The following is a 19,329-nucleotide window of genomic DNA, read 5'->3' as shown; positions in this document are numbered from 1 at the left end:
TATGTGTGTCTTTTTTATTTGTAAATGTAGGTTTTTTGTCTGTGTGTGAGGTTCGGCAGCGGATCCTGTTAAGCACACATTCGTCTACAGAAACATTTTTTTTCTCCATTTTATCACATTCTCTTGCCACATGTAACAAATATATTATCAATAACAATCATGATAGGTATTCATTTGTGCATGCATACATTCATATGATGCTAGGTAATAATTGAATATGTACGTATTGGTTCGAAGTATAGTTTTCATAGGCCAAATATGCCACGTACAAATACCACAAAATAGTAGCAACTTTCTGATGGTATTTCATGGGCTTGATGAAGGACGTTTATGGTTCATGATAATTTCTATACTAATACATACTCGTCTTATGTTGTATTTGCTTCAGTCGCATTTCATGAACTAAATTGCGTTGAAAAAGAAGTACCAGGCATTCAATTGATAGAGACAAAACATATACAATCAGATTATACGAACTTTTAGAGCAGCAAATAAATATATTCATGAAATGTAAACTGATTTCATTTACGCATTAAGTAATTTAAAGGTATCATCACTTTGGTCGCCTCCCTCTGGAAGATGGGGGGGGGGGGCAAACTGATCATGTTTGACAGAGGTGTACTGCATATAAACCTATTTATATCCGGTAACTGAATGCGCACTCCATACAGTACAACGTCTCTTAATATTATCTACATATAATTGCTTCCATCTCGGACATGAGAAGAGAAAAATTTTAACAGAGAAACAGAACTTTGAAACTTTGTATCTCCATCGTGACTTGGGACCAATAATAATATAAGTTAGTGGCATAGATGTGATCTTGCGTCTGCCAATATGATACCACGATCTTATCTCTCGCTTAATCCTTGTACCTCTTAATTGAGGTTTCGAGAATTAGGCGATAGCGTTAGGGAAATGATGATCTGATTGCTGATGTTCGGTTAGGTTCTTAGTTTCGTACCTCAGATTACCTGAAACGTTACGCTTAATATATCGATATCTATAACTATTCACAGCACACATAATACATATAATAGATCTGCAACTGTTTCAAACAAAAATATAAAATATGTTTTGTGTTGTGTTTACAACATGGTTATCTGTCTGGAACATAATGGAAGCGCACTCGTCATATAGAAATGGAAACAATTTTAACATCCATCCATCCATCCATCCATCCATCCATCCATCCATACATACATACATACTTATATACATACATACATGAAAGTAAACTGAAACAGCCTAAAATAAAAGCTACCATTATGCTTTCGATGTTAAATATTTGCTATTCTCCGGAGGCAACCCTCCCCTTTCACAGAAAAAACTTGGACTGATCAGTTCCACGAGGGAAACTATTCTAAAAATCCTGAATACATATATATACGAGTTAAATCGTAAGCTCGATCAGTGTTGCGTGAGGTTAAGTCTGCCACCAAATGCGTTGTTTTTTAACAATTTTAACTTTGGTGATGATAACTCCTTCTATCACAGGTTTAAGGAAATTATTAAAGATATGCGAACAATACGCATTTGAGAATGATATCATCTATTATACGAAAACAAAAAATCAGTATGCATGGTCTCTCAGCCAACTTCTTTCAAATTACCATCTCCTCCCCTTGTACAGCTTAACGGCAATGCTCTTACGTATATCAACATTTACACCTATTTGGGTCATATTTTGAAATCCAATCGGTCGGATAATGAAGATATGATGACACATTACCGGTATGTGTGTACTCGAAAAAACATGCTTCTACGTGACCTTAAGAATTGTTCATTGAATATCAAAATTAGATTATTCAAATCTTATTGTTGCACTATGTATTGTGCTCCTCTGTGGACAAACTTTAGTGAATCTATGAAAGCAAAACTAGTTATTGGTAATAATAATAGTCTTCGTTTTCTAATAGGTCTTCCTAGGTTGAACGGTGCCACCAGCATGTTTGTAAATCATAATGTATTCAGTTTTGATGAAGTAATGAGAAAGTATGTTTTCTCAATGATGACAAGAATATCTAATAGTAAGAACTGTAAATTGAAATCTCTTTGGAACTATGACATTCATTTAAATTCTCACATTATTAGTAGATGGAACAAAATACTATTTAAATGTGCCGTATAATTTCCTTCTTAATACTGCATGGTTCAATTATTTGTTGTAAATGTATCTGTATACTTGTATGTATGATATATATGTTCTTTTATGTTTACACTATTTTTATTTTAAAATTATATTTTAATTTAGAGGTATGGACGTTGTAGTCAGAAATAAAGAATTCTTATCTTATCTTGTTTACCGAGTATGACCTTGAGTGCCCTCCTGGTAAGCCGATCCTGCTCATTCTCTGTCCACTGCCGGAATGAGGAATGAAATGGAATATTTTTAATAATTACAACATTGCGATATGTATATGCAGTTTTTCCTCTCGTCCAAATAGTTTTTAGTTACCTTTTTACTTAACGTCCACTCAGCCACATCCTTTCACACACACAAACGCACACACACACACACACACACGCGTATCTCCCTTTAGCGTACATTTTGTATTAGGTTTGCTCATAATTCCACTGTGTCATGTTATTGCGAACGAGAACATAAGTCTGTAATAATTACCAACATGAAAGCAAGGTCACGACAGTGTAATCGCTAGAACTATCAATTGAAAGCAGTAGAAAGGTAATCATGCTCGACCTGGCATAGATAATCAAAAGTATCAGTTCCTACTTTAGCTTCAGCGTTAGGAATGCCTGAATAGTAAGTAGTAAGTACATACTGTATGCTGTACAAGATACCGTAATCACCTATTCACCTACGTACAATACGTTTGATGCAACGAAACCAAATGCGCAAACGCATGTGAGGAGGGCAGGAAAGAACACTTAATGCGTAGAGATCATTCGATTCAAAAATAATAATAAGGCTATCTGTGATTGATGCATTATACAATAGAAGCAACTTCTGTCAGACCGAAAAACAGTTGAATCTCTTGGCAACGTGTAAAATTATCTTAATTTTTATATAGTTGATATTTTGTATTTATTATCATTTAATCATGTCAATGAAATTGTATCTCCGTGACAGAACAATATTACCCATGCCAGATTTGGGTAGAGTTCCCTTAAGTCGTTTGGAGTTATCGTTCTGTCTTCGTCACAAAGACATCCAAAGATTGCGTTCCAGGACTGGTACTCTTACTGAAGAAGCATAGATAATATTTTATAATATTATCATTGAGGTTGTGGAAAATCAATCGGTCAAGTGATACCATGGACTTACAACTATAATAACATTGGAAAAAGAAGACAGGTTTAATACAATTTTCGTCTTTGTTATCAATTAGCTTTGTTTATGTCTATCAAGAAAAGTTTGCTATATCAATATCTTTGCGATTGGTTGTTAACTAAGTTACTAATACCAGAAAAAATACAAAATAAAGGGAAATCGAAATTCAACAAATACGAAGCCAAACTCGAAATGACAGTTGGAATGCATGCATGTTATTTCGATGTGAAAGAAAGAAGTCACTATAAGTTACATTTCTTTGGTTTCTATAAAGAAAATAAAGACTTATTACACATAAACGTTATGTTAAGACGTCATTGCTCTTGTGGTTCTGGACCACTGCCCATGCAAGGTATATCAGAAACGCATCTGCATTCTTTCTTGCCTGGAACTTGGACGCAATCAACTTCCGAATCACTACATTTTCCGCTTTGATCACACTTGTCATAACAACGGCGTAACCGACACCAGCACTTCCGTCCGTCCGTCTCAGCTATGAGGATACAAAGTGTCAAACACAGAGGAGAAGGAGAAACACAGAAGATGACTTCATCTTGACCAGGATATGAAATGGTTATTTTTATTAGACAACTCGGAAAGTTCGCTTTCTGCATTGCGTAGAATGTCGCTTTAATGTCATTTCCAGCCAAACCACGGCTTTTGTTTTAATACCAATCTGCAGTGTGCCAAAATTATTTGAATAAAATCAAAGAATATATCGTTTTCCTTTAAATATTTATTCAAATGTGTCAGTACGACAACCTTAGTACACGCAAAAGACCTCTTTTATTTAATTCCTTCAGAAACTAAAAGCAAAAGCATTGACAATTGACAATGTCTTAATAGCCACACATCTACACCACTAAAATAATATACTCATCAACCTTCAATGATATATCTTAACCGTTTTGGAGCTTTGCCGCGAGGTAAAAGAGCGGATTCTTTCAGGATGGACGGAGAAGCGTATTGAAACATGATCAGCACTTCCATACTAATACTTTACTATACGTTCTAAGATTCATAGACAATATCTTAAATAAAGTGGTAGTTCTACTCCGGAAATGGAAGTGCGAATGATTGATGAATGAAAAGATAAACAAGTGTCAAATATATTTAAAACATTGAAATTGAAGAATTGCGTATAGCAAACCATGTACCACTAGTCCAAAAGGTCTACAAAAATTTCACCAAGGTATTTTGAATAATTTTTGAGTTAGTTCCCGGAAACTAAGGCGCATGCAATGGACCCATAGTTATCAAAACGAACAAAACATTAAATGTATTGCAGTTAAAGAATAATGAATATCAGACGGTACCATTTAGTCTATTGTATGTACCATATCACATATACATCTCTTGTCTAATATGTGTGCCATATCACATCTACACCGCTAGTCTAACGGGTGTCCCATATCACATCAACATTGCTCGTCTAATATGTGTCATAAAACATGTATACAACTAGATTAATATATATGTGCCATATCACATCTACACCACTAGTCTAATACGTGTGCGTCATATTGCATCTACAACACTAGTCTAATGTATGTGCCATATCACATCTACACCACTAATCAAGTATGTGAGCAACGCAATATCTACACCAATAGTCTAATAAGTGACATATCACACATACACCACTAGTCTAATGTGTGCTATATAACATATACACCACTATTCTAATACGTGTGCTATATCACATTGACACCGCTAGTGTAATATATGCGCCATATTACACCTACACCACAAGTCTAGTATGTGTCCATAAAGCATCAACACCACTGAATTAATATATGTATGACAGATCACATCTATACCCCTAGACTAATATGTGAGTCATATAACATATACACCATTAGTCTAATATGTAGGTCATATCACATCTACACCACAGATCTAATATGTTTCAGATCACATCTGCACCACTATTATGTCATATCACATATACACCAATAAACTAATATGTGTATGATATAATATGTACACAACTAGTCTAATATGTGTCATAGTACATTTAGCACTGTTTAGTCTAATTTGTGTGATATACTTCATGAAGATATATATATATATATATATATATATATATATATATAACGATTTAAAAGCGACAGGAATATAACTATTGAGTCTTAATACTTATGAATAGTAAACGTCACATATTGACCACTACTTTATTTAGTGTACTAAGTTTCGTTTGGTAACCTTCAATGGACTGAGAATTATAATCCGGAAACGAAATACAAAGTGTTGAGAATGGTTTAGTGAAAGGTAGGACAGGAAAAGTAATGAAACACAAATATGTTGAAGCTGAAGAATCGCGATTTGCAAAAGATATAACTGTAGCAATATTCTAATGCTTATACCAAGTTACCTTGATATACTTTGAACTGTGCGAACGTTAAGATCCAGAAAAGAAGGTGTCGTTCTTGGTTGGATGAAAGGATTTACAGAGAGAGGAAAACATTACAATATTAGAAGGAAGAATTGCGATTTGTTCGTTAACAATCGTAATCGTAATGGGTTTTCTATATGAAGTTTCATTGAGCTATTATGAACTATTTGGTAGGTTCACTCTGGAAACGAAGATGTCGATAATGGATGAACAGAACGTGAAACGGATAAAAAAACATAAATCACTGACGAAAGGGGAAACTTGTTATCATAAAATGACACATATTGACCGTTAGTATAAAACGTGTACTAGTTTCAATAAAATACATTGAACGGTCTGAGAGATGTGTTCCAGAAACGAAAGTATGAGATGCGTACCCCCAAAAGAAAGTGTGATAATGGATGGAATAATGAAACGACAAGAATTAGATATTGAAAGATAATATTTTGGTTGTAAGAGGTACATCTTCACCACCAGTCGAATATGTATGTTTCATAAGATACAACGAATTGTTGATGAGCTATACTTCGTAAACGATTTGGATAATACATGGATGAATCGAATGAAAATGGATAATGCGTAAAACCCCTGAAACTAAGAATGAGTGATCGGTAAAAGTACATCGGGACCACTGCTGCAAGATTCATATCGATACCTTAAAACTACTAAAGCTGAATGATTATGAATGGCAACAATTACACCTGTGCCAGACGTCAAATGGTGTAAAATATGTATAATACCTTGAACGGTTCGCGAGTTCCGAAAACGAATATCTTTACAGACAGGCCGAAAGACAAACATAGATATACCTCTGATTTACATATTGGTCGGACATAACATGTGCAAACAATGGCTATCTCTAGGCAACTAACATCCCCAACTATGACCAAAAACCTTTGAACAAAATTTTATGCACAATTCAGCCCAGCCGAAAGAGGGTGTCTTTGGATGTTATTGTGTGTGAAATCTTGATGTTAACGCATGCAGACATGAGAAAACCCATTAACTAATACGAAATGAAAACGAAACATTCGCTAAGAGTTTACACAAGACGAGGTGTATCTAATTCAATTTTGTCTTCAAACAAATGATATTTAAACAACAGCGATCTGTACAGCAGACTACACCCATGAATGGTTTTTTAGGTCAGAAATATAAACCTCAAAGTAAATGTACATGAAATTCAACTGTGACCTTGTATTGCGAACAAGCATTAAAGCTTAAGTTTTCGACGCTTCCTACCCGAGTGATAGTAAAATCATATTCGTGTGATTGTAGGAACTATTACACGAAAACATAAAGATGTTTCTAGAACTCTGCTGAAAAAAAAACATCATTGGTTTTATGTTTCCCTTCAACAATAGAAATGTATGATTAGTACGCGAATAGCTTGTTATGTTCGACAAGGAAGTACTGTAATCATAAGTTTCAAGGGACTGTTTTACACACAAATCTAATACTGCACTCACCTGCCTACTATAGAAAAATCATAACAAATAAAATACAGAAGTGAGGCCAAAAGGTGTATATTTTTTAAACAAAAGCCTAATTCGACATGCGCTATAACTGTCAAAATCATAGTTGATACACCGCCATTAGGAAGTCAAGGTTGAAAGACAACGTTGAGTATCAATCTAAAGAAGCAGACGATTAGGGCATTATATCTTAGTTCATTTAGTAGGACTGCTAAACCATGAAGAAGCCATGAAGCATGAACATGCATATTGCACAAACCCAACGGAATATTTTACCTCACGTGATGCTTAATGTCCAACAGATTATGTCACTTAATTTTAAGCTTTCTCCTCTTTTATATCTGAATCAAGAATTTTCAAGATATATGTATGATTTTGATATATTTCTTATTATCGCCCACGTGTGAGATATGAATCTCTAATGTCTACCTCACAGTGGAGTCATTAAGGCAGAAACTGAGTTATTCTGCTAACATTTTCATTATTCTCCCCTAGAATATAGCCCCCATCATATTATAGGCATCACTATTTGCAAGACCACTCTATCAATGGCATTCACCGTTAACATCAGTATGTTTATTTTTGATTTATCCTATGGAGGTAATTTATTTGTAAGACTATATGTTTATATATTTTGCAATTTTGTCTGTATGTCTGTACTGAAATGTGAATAATATTCATTCAAAAGGGGGCGCAGACATCAGCAGTAAAGGCAAGACAAAATATTATCACCCCCATTATTTTTCCATATTTTGTCAGTTCAATCCCAAATATGCTACGTTGTCGGTACACAACAGAGAGTGGTATGTGGAAAAAAAGATATCATAATGAAGCTAATACTAACACACATACATACATACATACATACATAAGCACGCACGCCAAGCGCATGCACACACACAAATATATACATACATACATGCATACATACAAAGTAACAAAATCGTATACCAGGTGTGGATAACTGCGTCAATAAATGATGGCAATTTTTCTAAGGGTGAAAGGAACAGTGTTTATGCTCAAATTTAACTTCGCATTCACCTGACAGGTATAAAAAATGTCAACAATAAAATAAAATAGATCAGTGTGGAAAAAGGGCCCAAATGTTTGTATAGTTGTCTTAAAACATATTATAGAATAATATTCACCTGACCACATAAACCAATGACAGAGCATCTGAAGTTTATGCATCCCTGCCATACATTTATACCTGCATTTTCTATTTCCGAAGATTATTTGGGGCACATGTGACGCTCACAGCGCCAAACACAAGACCTTTACTAGGTGATAGTTTTGCAAAACATTGTGTACTAAACAGGTTGATGCTATTCTAAATAATTGCCATCTATGTCATTTTAGAGAAATTCTACTTGACCTGAACCCATGTTGTCTAGTGCTATGGGTGGCTAGCTCATCTTCCTAGCTGACTATTGGTATTTCACTGTCTACATATTATAAAAGAAACAACTTGGCGGTAAACATGCCTCTCATCAATTTCAAGAATAACATAAACCCCAAAAACATAATTCAGACTCACACACACACACACACACACACACACACACACACACACACACACACATATATATATATATATATATATATATATATATATATATATATATATATATATATATATATATATATATATATATATATATATATATATATATATAATTAATAAATAATAATAACTGAAAATGTCATACCAAGGCCTTAGGTTACGAAAATTGACGGGAAAATTTACGAAAATATCGATTGCCACGTATATGTGCCAATGTAAATACAAACATACTTTGTGGCATCACGGAATTTTCTAATGGCGGCCGTCCGTGACAGCGGTATCATGCTACTTCCGAACAATTCCTTTTTTGTTGGCGTAGAGATTATATAAAACATATCCTGCGTGCTACATTTAATACATTAAATTTAAACAGGACCTTCTTTATTATTCTGAGTTAGTGTATCTAAGTCAGATAACAACTACCTTAAGGTAATAGATGATTATAAACAAGATGATGATAAATGTGATGGTTGTGGTGACATTTGCGGAGGCGATGGAGACGACAATGACCCGTGCAACAATGTTAATATGACAACAATGTTGGTTGATTCGTTTCCTTCGGCACTTGCAATATTTTTCGCTATATCACGCAGTGGAATTGGGCGTGATGACTCTAGACCATCTGGGCTGGCCTGGCCTGGACTGATTTCGTACCCCAGACGCTGTACCAGCTAATCTACCGGGACTGCTGACATCATGATTACATATAGAAATAGGCGCAAGACAAGAACTGTAAAATGTGGAAAGTATTGATACAAAAGAAGAACTCAGACTATGGTCGCAAAGACAAGTACGACAGAAGAAATAAAAAGAGCAAACGGTCTACATGAATACATGAATTGACGCAATGCAATGTAAAATATTTTCTCCTTTTTCTCAGCATGCCGCATACAGGATTCCGTTTGCCCAGACTGCTCTCTAATTTCACTCATTCTAAGTATACAAAATTCAGACAATAATACGAAATAGACACACACACACACACACATACACACACACAAATATAGAGATATTACCAGAGATATTTGCGAAATGTTTTCTTATTAAATGGAAAATAAACTCTGTACTAATGTACAGCTTTTCCAAAGCACTTGACCTACAACCCGTTTTCAGGTTTTACATCAGACTTCTGATGATTCATGGCTTCGAAGGAGAGTGGATTATATGTCATTCTTACGAAGAGGTTCCTTCTAGTTCAGCCTTATGTAGTTCCGGCTTATGTTTACAGTGCGGTACGTTATCAGTGGTAGGTCATTAAATATTTCTTTATTATCACGGTTCTGTGTTTTATGTCTATCCGTGTGGAGTGCAACAACGATTCATACAGATGGGAGGGATGGGGAATTTCACGACGGTTTATTGGGATGGTGCGTATAAGTGGTGGTTCGTCAAACATTTTGGTACTTTGTGTTCAGTATGTCTTGAAAAGATTCTACATTTGACCCTCAATTCGCTATTAATAATAAATCTGATAACTCTTTTGGCTTAGCATGGCAACCGACCTTTCTGGTACTTTATATTAGCGATTTAACTATTGCAATAGTGCACAAACAATGTGACTGTTCGTGTCAGGATTTAGTCATGGGTGCATTATCAAAACAAACAATAACGTTAGCGAGTCTTTTATGGAACAACTGTCAAGCACATGCCATGTTTTGCTGTTATGATTCCGTCAAACAGTAGTTGTTCTGTTTAAATCACTATATGCTGTTCAACTTATATTTGGGGTCAAAAAGCTAGACATTCTGCCGTTCCGTTTCAAAATTGTTAACAATTAAACTTTTACACGTATCCCTTGGACAATTATATCGCAAAGGTAATTCAATCGACTCAAACCGATCAGGCTGTTTCAGGTTATCACCACCTTGTCAAATAAACTACTCAATTCTACTAAGTTCAACATATATATTATTATAATAAGCAGACGTTCATGTACATATACTGCTAAAGTAGACAAGGGTGCTGTAGTTTGTGCATCCGTTTTCGAATAGATGGATCTTCCACAATTGTTAATATAAGGACGGACGCTAGAGAAGTGCAGATTGTCTTTTTTTAATTGAAAATATGATGCTAAATTTACCATGTGTTTCGAACATCTGTATTTAGTGCTCAGTTGACTTTCACTGATTCTGTTGTGTTTTGAAATATTGCAAACAGATTGACTTTCTTTTTTAAATTCTATCTCTGAGAGCCAACTATTCCCTATTGTATATAATACCTAGCACTTATTAACTTTATCTCAGACCTGCCTAACCCTTACCCTTATCCACTGTATAATCTATATATATATATATATATATATATGTGTGTGTGTATGTATGTATATATTAATTCTTCGTCAAATACAGGTGCTTGACGAAACTCTTTATCCATGGAGTTATACATGAACAGTCCTTTTCTTTTAATAAGACAAAGAGTTCCTCTTTCAGTCCTGTATATAGAGACCAACTGAATGAACAAGATTTATATAATGAATATCTAAACCTTCTACTCTAAATTAAGCCACCTACATTGGTTATGATTATGAGTGTCACATTAAAACAATAGCACTTGTTGGATTGACAATGGTTCTTCTTCGCTTTATAAAGGCACTTTAACAATGAATATCAATGCAACAATATTTTGATCTGTGTTGTAAGTACCTTTAGCAACATGCCACACATCGAAACAAGGTTGAGTGTCCGTCATATTTGCCTTCACTATTTCACTATTTGGACATGTATGTCTGTAATTAGGAATTGAATGGGATACTATGGTACTTAAAAAAGTCTACACTCCTTACAAGAGGCTTCCTGTCCTTTGTGGCAGCTAGCTGTTATTTACCACATTTCTCTGCAACATAATGTTGGCACAATATTAAATCATATGTAATTTTAGGAATTTAATGCCACTTTTAACAAAATTTCAGTTGTTCTGTGTTGGCCAGTTTAATTTATGGAGGGAGCTGTAGTATTAGTACAAAACCTCAAACCATGCAAAAACTACTGACAAACTGTATGATGTGATTCAAACCTGTAACTTTGTGGCAAGCTAGTAAACAAGAGATATGTGTAAACAAATGACCATAAGATTAAGACCACTGTGAAATTAAGAATGTACATGATACATTTTAAACTGTAAATTAATATGCAATCATCAGAACCCATATATAAAATTTGATTAAAATGTAATTTTAATTATTGTGTTCACACATTATATTATACATGTACAAGTTCCAGATCCACAACAATGCCCTTATCTATGTCTAGCATACTTTATCTGCCATATCTGGCCAGGAGTGTCAGCTCTACCATCTCCTTCAAGTGTAACAGTGATCTCTTGCACACAGGTTCTTTGAAAAATGCCAAACACTTCCAATAGCAGGATACAGGTAGAATTCATGATGCTTAATAAATGTTGACATACTTATGCAAGACACGTTCATGAATTTGTTTATGCGTAAGGATTTTTTAGGAATTGAACCTCAAAATAACATTCTGCTCATATTAGCGAATGACCAGCTTGTTTACTTTCAACGAAAGGATGGCTAAACCGGTGGCGCAAATAAAAGCAGTTTTTAAATGATAGTTTTGATTTCACCAAAGATCCATTCACATAAACCAATTCGCCATTAGTGTTTGAATAGTACTTGGCAGAACATGACCATCAATCAATCAGGTTTGATTCAAAGACTAAATCCATACGTTTAATAGCCATTCCTTGGAGAAGCATACTACATGTGATATATAAGTATTGTCCGATACAACGGCCTTCTAACTTGCATAGCATGATTTTCTTCAATTTAGCATATCCATACCGTACGTTTAAGTCCATTATCGTCTTATTTCCATATCCTTCAATAAGCATTTCATAGCTTGCACCTTAGGAAGGTTGAGAAAGTTTATCTTAACGTTGCAGTAAAGGGCAGAAGGGTGTATCAGCTACCTAGGCATTTGTCTGCATAATTACGCAAGTAAATGCAGCCGATAGGCACACAATATATTTACATGGCTATGTTATGTCTTCCTGTTCATCAATTATGTTATCCTCATCTGTTGGTGACTCATAGTCACTGTCTGACAAGTCATCTTTCACTAACGTTAGTGGTTCCTCAAATATGCTGGCTGATGCAGTTTGTTGGAAAATCCTTTTAGCTTTTAGTCTTGTATCACACTCAAAATAATTGGGACGGACTACCTGGAATGCATACCTCATCACTAGTCTATTATCGGCAAAATCGGCCTGCACTCCTAGATGAATGAAAATAGTTTATAAAAGCAGAACAATTTACATTTATGAATACACGTTTGTTTCAAATGTACTTTCATATACATTGGGCTTTTAAATATTGTGTTTCCATTACAAAGATAATTATGAGGTATTCAACTTAATTTTCAATTTCCTTGTATACTACAAAGTACTTGACAAAAGAAAAAGCCAATCATGTGCATCAAAAGTCTTTAAAATAGTACTTGTTTAACAACAAAGCTTACATTTAAGTTTAACTTACTAATAAATATGGAACAGTATATATGGACATTGTTTATAGTCATCCTGCAATCAGAATGGGCTTACGTCATGCTATTTCCAAGTGGCTATGCTTTTCTGTTTTTAACTTCTGCCTGGAGAAAGTCACAACCAAATGCGATAATCTGAAAGTATTTGAGTACCTGTGCTTATCATCTTCACTGCAGGTCGAGTCCTTGATTTTGGCTCCTTAATATAATTCTGGCATTTCTTAGCACGCTGTTTTATTGTTTTGTTTACTTGGCAACCAATGGATGCCGTCAGAGGCTTCACTTGATCAATTTCATATTCATCTACCTGAAAAAGGTCAATTGCATCAGTTTTATTACTTTTGAATACTGTACTTTGTCTGGTGAAGTTATGTTTAGCATTTATAAATATTAAGAATATGAAAGTATTTTTGCGATAAAGAAATGATTCAAAAATTCACGATAACGGATTGTGTTTGAAACATAAAAAATGCACCTTTAAATACCGATATTTTATTTCTTATGATGAGCAAACCATTGATTGATTGACTGATTGATTTTTTTAACGGCGCATCAGCAGTGTTAGGCAATTTAGCGCCAAACAAAATGTAATTTGTACATTATTTTAAAAATTATGAAGGTCCTATATCGACTAGCGATATAAAAGAAGAATTGGTTGAAATTAAAAACGGTAAGATGGTAACGGTGAAAAATAAAGGTTCCCGATCAACGGGGGATGTAAATGTTGTATGTTGGTGAAAAATAATGAAAAGGTATTAAAAAGGGACGGTATATATATTGCATAAATCTGCACAAGGTGATAGCATAAAAGTCAGAGTGCAGAGTAAATATTTACAGCTTTCAGGAACTCTACAATACGAGTGATGTTTATGGTGTCGAAAAGTTCTTTCATGTCATGCACAATGTAATAACGATCGCGCGTAGGTTGCAGGTCAAAACACTCTATCATAAAGTGCTTGACAGTGAATGGTTCATTACAAGAAACGCACTCTGGTGGGTCTTCACCTTTTAGTATGTGGCAGTGGGTGATATGAGTATGACCAATTCGGATTCTTGCAATGACTATCTCCTCCCTACGAATGGTTCTGTAGGAAGAAGTCCATTCTCCTAGAGTTGGCTTGATTGCATGAAGTTTGTTATTTACAGCATCATTCCATGACGAAAGAACTTTCTGATACAAGGTTTAAAATCAGTATAAGATATTTTAAAATCAAATGGTTCTAAAGTAAGGGCCATTTTAGTAGCGCGATCAGCTTTTTCGTTACCTTTAATACCAATATGGCTAGGTAACCAGCAATATATTATCTCGTGGGAGACACTCATCTCGGTATTTTTGACGAGTATGTTTTTCAATAATGGATTCTCCAGTTTTCTATTATGTAGTGACTGAAGTACTGATAGTGAGTCAGAGAAGATAATGCTTTTTAAAATATGTTTGTTTGTTATATGTTGCAGAGCAAGGTCTATTGCTCTGATTTCGGCTGAAACAAATGATGTTCCATTTGGTAAGCGACCTTGCGTTGTGTGATTTCCACAAAAGAAGGCTGCAGCAGCCTTTTCCTCATCCCTTGAGCCGTCGGTATAAATTCTTGTGCAGTTTTTAAATTCGGTGAGGTGTTCTTGATAACAGTTGTGGAAGACGGAAGGGTTTGTCTCAGATTTTTTTTCCATCGTGTAGCGAAAAAAATAGTTTTGGTTGTTTAAGTTGCCAGGGTGGTGTTTCGGAGATGGACGTTTTATGAATTGTAGAAAGTTCAATTTTTGTACTGTCAAGGTTGGATGATATTCTAATGCCAAAGGAAGGTATGGCGTTTGGTTTATTTTCATATAAGGTTTTGTATTTGGGTTGAAAGACAGCCGAAAAAGCAGGATTCAGTGGATTTGATTTTAATTTGAGAGCATACTGTGCGGAGAGCCTTTCTCTACGATGCGATAACGGTGGTTCGTTCGCTTCAGCTAGTAGGCTTTCACAAGGGGATGTTTTAAATGCTCCCAGAGCCAGTCTTATTCCTTGAAGATGAATTGGATCAATCATTTTAAGATATGACTTTCTGGCTGAACCATACACAACGCAACCATAGTCCAGTTTGGAGCGAATAAACGTTCTGTATAAATTCAGGATGACGTTTCTATCAGCACCCCAGTCAGTGGTCAAGTAGGTCAAGTGTTTTTAAGCATTTAGCTTTCAAGTTCTTTAGGTGTGGAATAAATGTCAGTTTTCTGTCAAAGATAATACCTAAAATATTTGTTTCTTCAACAACTGGAATAGGTGTTCTTTCCAGCGTGAATTTAGGTTTATCGTGGTGTCGTTGTAACTGACAGAAATGCATGCATACCGTTTTTGATTTGAAGAATTTAAATCCGATCGTACTAGCCCAATTTTGGATCTTTATCTTTTGCTGTAGTTGTCATTCAATTGTATGCATGTGCTTTGATCGATGACGCATTAGAAAATCATCAACCTATAGCAAGTATACTACACCAGGAGCCAAACACTTGGTGACGCTATTGATTTTGATGTTGAAATGTGTCACAGATAAAATACTGCCCTGGGGCACACGCATCTCTTGCTCGTGCAGATCTGATTGGGTAGAGCACACTGGTACATTTAATTCTGTCTGAAAGAAAGTTTAATATGAAAGAGGGCAGACGGCCTTTTAGACCCAGATCTTGCAGGTCATTTAGCATTTCGTACTTCCACGTCGTGTCATAGGCCTTTTCTTAATCAAAGAAAGACGCTACTAACTGTTCTTTCGTGATAAATGCGTCGCGAATAAATGTTTCCAGTCTAACCAGATGATCATTGGTGCTCCGTCCATAAAGAAAGCCACTTCTGAAAGGAGATATTAAATTGTTAGTTTCCAGGTACCATACAAGCCGAGAATTGATCATTCGTTCCATTGTTTTGATTTCCAATTACAAGGATGTATGCATGTCCTTCTTCCGTTTTCGTAAGAGGTCCCAAAATATCCAGGGCTACCAGCTCTCCTGCTTCCCCATCCGTTATGCCCTGAAGTTTCGCTCGGCGCTTCTGCTTGAGACTTTTGTGCTGAGCGCAGACGGATCAAGTTGCACAGTAGTTACGAATATCATCCCTCATACCGGGCCAGTAATAACGGTTGACGCACTTTACTGAGCGTTTTGTCAACACCTAAATGTCCCCCGGCAGTTCCATCATGGCATTGTTTTAGGACTTCTCGCCGCCAACTGTATGGTACAACGATGTATCTTTTAACTTGCTTTCCGGAACGATCTAGCCAAACTCGCACAAGCATCTCGTCTGACATCTCTAATAATTTGTATGCCCCCCCCCCCCCCCATAAAGCCTTAACGTCTGCACTATTTCCAGATATTTCTTCCCAAACAGGGCGTTTCTGTACCTCAACCCAACTAATAACTCGTGATAAAGTAGCATCTTGTCTCTGTATCTCTTCAAAATGTATCCCACTGTCCAGTCGTATAGCAGAGAACCACACGGTACGTTTGCTACAGGATTTGCAACCCTTGCACGGTATGCGACTCAAACCATCAGCATAGGCATGTTGAGTTCCAGGGCGATGTTCTATCACAAAATCATAATCCGACAACTGCTCCAGCCAACGAGCCAACTGTCCCTCGGGCTCTTTGAAGCTCATGAGCCATCGCAGGCTACTGTAGTCAGTGCGTACCTTGAAATTTCTGCCATCTAGTTAGGTCTTAAAATGGCGAATGAAATGTATGACGGCCAACAGCTCACGACGAGTGACACACTACTGGCGTTCTGCCTGTCCAGACACCGACTAGCGTAAGCTACTACTCTTTCTTTCCCATCTATGTTCTGGAACAGGACAGCACCTATGGCTTCACCACTCGCATCTGTGTCAAGTATAAAGGGGCTATTTAAATCATGTACGGCCAACACTGGTGTAGAGGCTAGCGTAGTTTTTCGAATCCCGCCTGGTGTTCCTCTGTCCAGCGGAAATCAGAATTCTTTGTCGTTAGTTAGTGTAAGGGAGCTGCAATTTCAGCAAAGTGACCTACGTACAGCCTGTAACAACTGCAAAACCCAAGGAACCTCCGCACTGCGGTAACTGATTTTGAAGTGGGCCATTTCAAAACCGCAGCTACTTCCTCAGGATCACAGGCCACTCTGGCCGCTGAAATAGCATGACCCAGATACCAAACCACTCGTGCACAGAGTATACATTTGCTGGGTTTCAACTTTAGGCCGGCCCCTAAAAGAAAGGTAAAGACCCGTGCTTGTCTTTAAATTAACCGCTTGAATGTGCTTCCGAAAACTATCACGTCGAGATAAAACAGACGAACGTCATATTGCCACCCGGCTAGGACGGCTTCCATTAGTCGCTCAAAGGTCCCTGGCGCGTTGCTTAAGCCGAACGACATGACTTAAATTAACAGAGACCGCTTCGCGTTGCAAACGCTGTCTTAGGCCGATCAGAATTCTCAATTTCAACTTGTCAGTACCCCGACATCAAATCTAATGTCGAGAACCAGTTTGTGCCAGACAGCGAATCGAGACTATCATCGATTTTAGAAAGAGGATACGCGTCCTTCTCCGTAACTGCATTTAGCGAGCTATAGTCCACGCAAAACCACTTCCTCCCATCTTTTTTAGTCACCAATACCACTGGGGCAGCTAAGAGGCTTACAGACGTTTCTATAACTGTTATTTTACAGCAAGTCGTCCACTTGTATGCCAATCTCCTGTCGGAGCTGGAACGGTAATCTTCTAGGTGTTACTCGAATTGGCGCGGCATTCACTGTCTTGACAGCGTGTTTGATAAGGTTTGTTCTGCCCAAGTCGTCATCTTTAGCAAACACTGTACGAAATTCACTTAACTGTCTGCTTAGGGCGGCTACTTGATCAGAATCCAAATGGACGCTTGATCTCTCAAATAATTCAGAAATATATAACGGCAGACTGCTGTTCGAATCCTGTCTGGAACAATCTACATTTTGTGTCGATAAGGCTGCACCGGCTTCAGCACAACAAACAACAGCTTTCAAGTTCACCGCCTCTTTAGTCGGGTTTAGCAACCGTAATGGCACTGTTCCGTCTACCATCTTAATGACGGCTCGTGCAACAGTGATTTTTGTTTCATATCTAAACGACGATAGAGGCTCAAGCATTGACTCGGTAGCCTGCTTTCCACAACCAGCATTCGCCATCCAACTTCGCGTGATAATTTCCTTCTCAGCTGAGACAATGATGTTTTCAGCCACGGTGATACGGTGACAGCCCAAAGACCCCGCAAAGTAGCACGGAAGCTTTACTCTCCGCATTGGCAGTGTACACTGTGTTACACTAATGTCACATTTATGCAGACGGAAAAAATCTAACCCACGTATTCCATCAGGCCTCATGTCAGCAACGACGAAATCATGTCGCCTTCTGACGCCTTTCGAAGCAATCAAAAATTCAGCCTGACCATACATTTCAATCTGTTACTGGATGCACTGATTAGATGGCTATCCACATTGCTGAGTTTTGGCTTTCGATGACATCGTGCTTCATACCGCCTTTTACTGATAATGGAAACAGTAGCACCCGTGTCAGCCAGCAACGCGAGCTCCACCCCATTAACAGGACATTGTTTGTACAGTCCCGGTTCTTCGTTTAAGTAATGTACAGGCTTGGAATTGTCTTTACTTCTTATCATTTTAGAGTCCCAGCTCGTTGGTCTCTTTTTCTCCACTGCTCGTTGTATTTGTTGAGAGGCTTAGTGCATTCCCTTTTGGTAATGACCCCAACCGTTACAATTCAAACACTGAATTGCCTTGCCCACATTCCGACTGGTGCCAACGATCTAATGTTTCCTGCTGTTGTTTATTCAACTTCTTTTGTTCCACTAATTTTTCTATCGTATCCTTAAGTTGTTAGATTGTAGTTTTATATGTACTCTCCTTGCATCTGTCTGCAGACTCCTCATAATCTCTACTAGCAGAACTTACTGGCTTCTGCCGTGCACCAGCACGCAGAAAAGCCTCCCATTCGACCCCTATCCTGATGGCTTCTTGCAAGCTGCTTGGGCGATGACGCCAAATTTCGAGCTTCAGGTTTTCATCCTGTACCGCCGTTAAGAAGTGATCTTTTGCGAGCCTATTGC

General features: G+C 37.0%; 1 protein-coding gene across 1 annotated transcript; it reads right to left on the bottom strand.

Moving 5' to 3' along the window:
* Positions 1–17,893: 17,893 nt before the first annotated feature.
* On the bottom strand, positions 17,894–18,658 carry LOC149772011 (uncharacterized). Its single transcript, XM_089947963.1, has one exon. It carries the CDS (start codon positions 18,656–18,658, stop codon positions 17,894–17,896), a length of 765 nt encoding a protein of 254 aa, XP_089804089.1.
* Positions 18,659–19,329: the final 671 nt, after the last annotated feature.

The sequence above is a fragment of the Sinohyriopsis cumingii genome, unplaced genomic scaffold, assembly GCF_028554795.1.
Source record: "Sinohyriopsis cumingii isolate HCF-2022 unplaced genomic scaffold, ASM2855479v2 utg001527l, whole genome shotgun sequence".
Lineage (NCBI taxonomy): Eukaryota > Metazoa > Mollusca > Bivalvia > Unionida > Unionidae > Sinohyriopsis > Sinohyriopsis cumingii.
Note: the sequence above shows the minus strand (reverse complement) of the source record. Positions and strands in the feature narration are given on the sequence as shown.